The following is a 6000-nucleotide window of genomic DNA, read 5'->3' as shown; positions in this document are numbered from 1 at the left end:
TGTTTTTACAGAGCAATGCACCTTATCTCTTGGAGGTCCACTGGATTTAATAGTGTCTGTGAGTCTACACCAGAAATGAGGTTTCAGTCCATCTGAGCTGAGATTCAACAAGTACAGATCGACTGTCCCCAATTCACCAACCGTATAGCCAAGCCAACCTTAGCTTCACTGGACGACATAGAAAACTGTACAGGATTGCCCTCCATATGGTTTCTGCCCTCATCCAAACCATATCATCTTACATTGAAAAGATTTGCAAAGGAATGTTTACAAAGAAATTGGCGAACCCCATAAAGAAGAAAGCAAGTAGCGAAAGTAAAGGGCCTAAATTGACCATCGATTTGCAAGCGCACATAATTCCAAACGTATCCACCACGCTGAAGACCACCGTTAAAAAGATCTCCAAATGCTCTTCGGCACGTAACGTATCACTCGAGGAAGACGACGGCAAGACCGACTCTCCATCGCTCTCGCCCACGTTCAGCTATCGTGTAGCGATAGCCAACGGACTCCCCAAAAACATTCTCCTTTCAAACAATAATGAAAGTTTATGTCCGGAGGTTTTTTCTATTGTCAGCAGCTACACTGACTCCCTGAGTGAGACTAAGCCTGTCCGTAGACTGGATGAACACAAATCTCACACCATGCCAGTGAGACGGAACAGGAAGAGCCTTATCAGCCTGGCTCCTTCTGATGGCAGCTCAGAAGGTGAGCGGGTGGAGCGCTCCAGCCTGCACACGCTCCGGCTGGGTGCCCTCCGTAAGTTGCGGAAATGGAAGAAGAGCCAGGAATGTGTTTCCTCGGACTCCGAGGTGAGCAACTGGAGAAAGACTCTGGGCATGCGGAGCAAGTCCCTGGACCGCGCTGGGAGGCAACAGAAGAGCTCCACCTTGGAGCCCGGTTCCTCCTCCACGGGATGCATCACCCAGACACAGGACGTCATGGAGATGATCTTCAAGGAACTGCAGGGGATCAGTCAGATAGAGACGGAGCTTACCGAGCTTCGTGGCCATGTGAATGCCCTTAAGAGCTCCATCGATGAAATATCGAGCAGCGTAGAAGTTGTGCAGAGTGAGATTGAGCAACTCCGCACAGGATTTGTCCAGTCCAGAAGGGAAACGCGTGACATCCATGACTACATTAAACAGATCAGTCACCAGGCCAACAACTCAACTCTGAGGTTCCTCAACGTTCCCGAGGAAAGGCCAGAGAAAACAGAGAGCGTTATATATAGAATTATGAAAGATAAAATGGGTTTTGTCGATGCGCATAAAACTATTAAAATCGAGTTAGCACATAGGTTAGGACAACAAAGAGAATGTTCCAATGCAAAACCTCGCCCTATTATTGTTATATTTGCAACCACCCAAGAAAGGGACGTTGTCTTGAAAAAATGCTATAAACTTAAAGGGACAGGTATAACTGTCTCCACTGACAGTTTAACCCATGAAGGAAAAGAGAGAAAAGACAAAGCAATGTCCTCCTCACAAACCTATGAAAGCATGGATATGAAGGCCTCAGGGAAGGACAAGGTTGGTGAGAGCGATGACTGGGACTCGATGGACAGCGATAAAGAACTAGATGAGTTGAGTAGGAATAAATATGCAATGGTGAGTTCAAAGCCTGTTCACAGAAGCAAATCAGAGAAGAGGAGGTCCCATGAGCATAGCCGATGTGACGAAGCAGGCTACTCGGGCTCTGTTCACTATGCTGAGGACACTTACGATGACGCCGATAAACAAGGAAAGGCGTACTACTCTGACTTGACCCCTGGCTGGCTTTCCAGTGACTTTTCCACCCCTAAACTCAGCCGCTCCGAATCGGATTGCTCAAAACTCTGCCAGTCATACTCTGAAGAGTTCGCAGAGAGCCAGTACTTCACACGGGCAAATGGCTGCCAACTCATCTCCTCCTCAGATCAGGAGCTATGGCAGAGGAAACAAGAGGACATGGCATCCTCTTGGTATGCCAGCCCCAGCCAACCACTCAGCCAGGAGAACCCACCGTACACGGAGCAGAACGAGATGGAAACCACTGAGACTATCGACAGTGGGGTGAGCAATGGCTTGGTTTGCATGTCTGGGGACAGAAGTCACTACAGTGGCTCTCAGCTCTCTTTGCAGGCTGACCTTTCTCCCTGGAAAGACTGGCATCATCTGGAGCAAGGCGCCGACTCTGGACTGGAGGCCTCTATAGAGGTCAGCAGCCCCTTTGACCCCTCAACCATACCTGGTTTCCCAGAGAACATCACTAAGTGCCAGGAGGTTGACTTGCAATTTGAAGGGGATGAAGACTTTATGATGCTTGACAGAGACACTGTGCTACCGCCTATCACTACCCACATCATACCTCCAATTGCCGAGAGGGAGGTTGTCCACAAAACGTCTAAGCGTCATTCTAAAGAGAGCTCAAAATGTACCACTAAAGAAAGCACTAAAGTGACATCTAAAGAAACCTCTAAATCGTCCTCCAGAGTTTCCCATAAAGCATCTACTAAAGTGGCTCCTAAAGAGGAGATTCCTAAAGTATCACTTAAGGAAACTCCTAAGGTGTCAGCCAAGGCTGCACCTAAAGTTTCCTCAAAAGCATCCCCTAAAGATTCAGTAAAGGAGCTTCCTAAAGTAGCACTTAAAGAATCTTCAAAAGTTATACCTAAAGAGAGTCCTAAAATCACAACTAATGAAGCTACAAATGCCACTCCTAAAGAGCTGGTTAGAGTAACTTCCAAAGCCCCAGCTAAAGAGCCCACGAAAGTGACCTCTAAAGTGGCCTCTAAAGTTAGCCCAATTGTGACTCCCAAAGCAAGTCCTAAAGAGTCACCCAAGGAGAGCCCTAAGATAACCCCAGTAGAGAGTCCTGCTATAACCCCTGCTATAACCCCGGCTATAACACCGGCTATAACACCGGCTATAACCCCAGCTATAACCTCTGCTGTGACCCCTAGAGAATCCCCTAAAGAATCCCCTAAAGTTATTAATAAAGAGCCTGTTCAAGTTATTCCTAAGGAAGGCCTAAAGGTTGTTGCAAAAGAGCCTGCAGTGACCACTGTGACCCCTAAAGAGGGACCTAAGGAGGTCCCAAAAGTAGCCTCTAAGGAGACTCCTAGTGGAGTACACTCTGTGGATGATTCTTCTGTGGCCCCGATTGAAACCCCTTATGTTGCACCCACAGAGGCTACGCAGGTAGCCCCTACAGAGGCTCCTATGGTAGCACCTAAAGAGACTCCTAAGGTGGCATCCAAAGAGGCCCCTAAAGTGGCATGTAAGGAAGCCCCTAAAGTAGCTAAAGAGGTACCTAAAGGAGCCCAGAAGGAAGGCTCTAAAACACTTCCCAAGGAGAAATTCCCTGAACTCAATGTCAATCATAGCTTCCATCAGACCCAGACTAAATCTGCAACCATGTATCGCAGTCAGAGTGAAATCCGGACGGAAAAGGTAGAGGAAGTGCCCAAGACCTGGAGCAGCAGGCTCAGCATAGATCTCAGTGAGAAGTCCTTTGGGTTTGGCTTTGGGTCCACACTACAAAGGGCAAAGTCAGCTATGGCGGTTGTATGGAAGGCCACTCCGGGTGCCCCCACACCCACTGAAGAGCCACCCAATACAACTCCACCAAATACAACTCCACCCAATACAACGCCTTCCTTCATGGGACGTTTCCGCACCATGTCCACCTCTAATGCCAATGAGCCCAGCACGACCGTCGACTCAAAAGTCTGCACAGAGCCCAAGGCGGAAGAAGAGAACAAAGAAACCGTAGCAGAAGCTAAGGAACAGCCAGGAGATGATGAGACAGACTATGTTGAAGTGATGGAACAGGTACTAGCTAACCTGGAAAACAAAACTAATGCCAACGAGACAGAGGACACAGAGGAGGCTGTGCAGGAGTACGAGACTTCTCAGGACGATGACATACCAGACGACATACCTGGCACCTCTCCGGCCAACAACGAGACTTCTCGGGACTTCGACACTTCAGAGGTTTTCGAGGCGCCCGCCGCCGTGGAACCCGTTCCGGAGTACGACTTCAGCCTGGATGCGCAGTACGAGGAAGAGTACAGCGAGGACTACGAGAACCAGAACACCGAAGACACGGCCGAGTACGACGCCATGGTGGAGTACGTGGACGTGGAAGACCCAGACGAGGACATCACAGAGGGCATGGACGACCCCGACGAGGAGCTGGATGAGGTCGAGGAGTTACCGGAAGAGACCACCGCCGAGGTGGTGCCTGCTGACGTTCCTCCAACTGAGAAGGTGGAGGAACAGCAGCAGGTCGAGGACAAGAACAACAAAAACGTCCCGGAGGAGACGCCCGCCGAGGCGCCGCCCAAGAAGCGGATCCGACCGACGTTCAAGGAGGCGGCACTGAGGGCCTACAGGAAACAGATGGAGGAACTGGAGCAGCAGATCCAGGCAGGGGGTAGGACTCTTTTTTATTCCCTCGTTATCACTGTAGTTTTATTACGTGTATTTCTGATGTAAGGAATTGTTTATGCAGCACCTGCATCTGTGGCATAGTTTGCTTATGAATACAGTGAGCAATTCTGCATCTTAACACCCTGAGCGGCAAGGACGGAGTCCTCCGCCCTATCAATTGGTAACGCCCAGCGCTCAGGATGGGGATTGATCAAAAGGACGGAGATTATTGATATCAAAACCGATCGCATCGCTTCACAGGCTGGGAGCGTCTGTTGCGCAACACTCGATGTTATTTTCCGGTGGGACCGAAAATCGAAAATCTTAAAGCGTTAATAACTCTGTCCAATTCTAAGAAAATATTATGTGTTAGACTGCCCATCGCGGTCCCGTCACTAGTCACGTTAGAATTAATCATACCTCCCGTTGTTGTCGATCGCATTGAGAGTGTTTTGCTATAAATCGCTGGGCGCTACGATTTAATGGATTAAATAACCCCGTGCGTTCGGGGTGTTAACACTGGTACCTGATGTGTTTTATGATGAATAATAATCCCCTGATGCAATTAGGGGCTTAGCATTACATCGCGGCTCCACCGGACGCGTTGCGTCTCCGTCGCGTGCGTCAAAAAACGAACCGGGGCAATTTTAATGCAGTCATGCAACTCGGGCAGTGGAGCCACCCTTCATTGATTAAAAAGGGAACATTCCCTGGCGGTGACGGAGACGCGACGCTGACGCGCCCGGTGGAGCCCCGGTGTTATATTTAGTATAGTATATAATATTATTACACATGGCATTGAACTGCACTGAAATATTATCTTGGTGCATTGCCAAGCTATTTATTCCATTCTATTAGTGACAGCACAATGTTTTGTTATGGTGTGCTTATGCATTACAGTAGAAAAGCTGTTGAGTTATTAAACATCAGTTCTATAGGGATGCTGGCAAAAGTGTCTTTTTTGCCAATCCCAGGAAATCTCGGGTTTCTTTAATGGCATTTAATTCAGAATTTATAGAATTTGATTTACCATTCGTTAGCTGTTTTTAGCATCCGTGGCTAGCTTCCGGTGGCACCCATGTTGTGACATGATCGAATATCCATAATCCTCGTACATGCGCACGGCACACGATCTAAAGCATCATTAGGGGCTCATGATGAGATAAAGGACTATGTTTACAGCTTAATAAAACTTTAATCCGACCTCGCGAGTAGAAAACCAATATTTACATCTTAAGATGACGCTCAGGACTGAAGCTCCATGCACCGCACAATTACTTCCGGTTCAACTAGACTTAAATGTAGAGGTTGTGATCTGATATCAAATAAAACTAGTGCGGTGCCCGTCTGTGTCCCTTTTATACCCATATATGGAGTTCTTTATGAGGCATGCCCTTAATGTGGAGTCTATGCAGATGTCAGAACCACATTGTGATGTCATAACTGGCCAGTTCCATATATGGAGATGTAGGGGTGATCAGGTGTAATCAATAGGCTAATTTGGGCCCTGTCCAGAGTTTGGGCTGGGGCAGAGCCTCTAGAGCGGTGCCTGTTGGGCACTGGCCTACTTGGAACGATGCAAGTT

General features: G+C 48.3%; 1 protein-coding gene across 1 annotated transcript in view; it reads left to right on the top strand.

Annotated features, from left to right (window-relative positions):
- Positions 1 to 206: 206 nt before the first annotated feature.
- Positions 207 to 6000, top strand: part of unc13c (unc-13 homolog C (C. elegans)) — a gene marked incomplete at its 5' end in the record, with an annotated part of 345183 nt that continues 339389 nt past the window's right edge. The window contains 2 exons of the mRNA XM_079497470.1: positions 207 to 2318; positions 3291 to 4451. Coding sequence (XP_079353596.1) covers positions 207 to 2318; positions 3291 to 4451 — 3273 coding nt within the window. The remainder of the gene's footprint in view (positions 2319 to 3290; positions 4452 to 6000) is intronic.

The sequence above is a fragment of the Electrona antarctica genome (assembly GCF_951216825.1).
Source record: "Electrona antarctica genome assembly, chromosome: 3".
Classification (NCBI taxonomy): Eukaryota; Metazoa; Chordata; class Actinopteri; order Myctophiformes; family Myctophidae; genus Electrona; species Electrona antarctica.
Note: the sequence above shows the minus strand (reverse complement) of the source record. Positions and strands in the feature narration are given on the sequence as shown.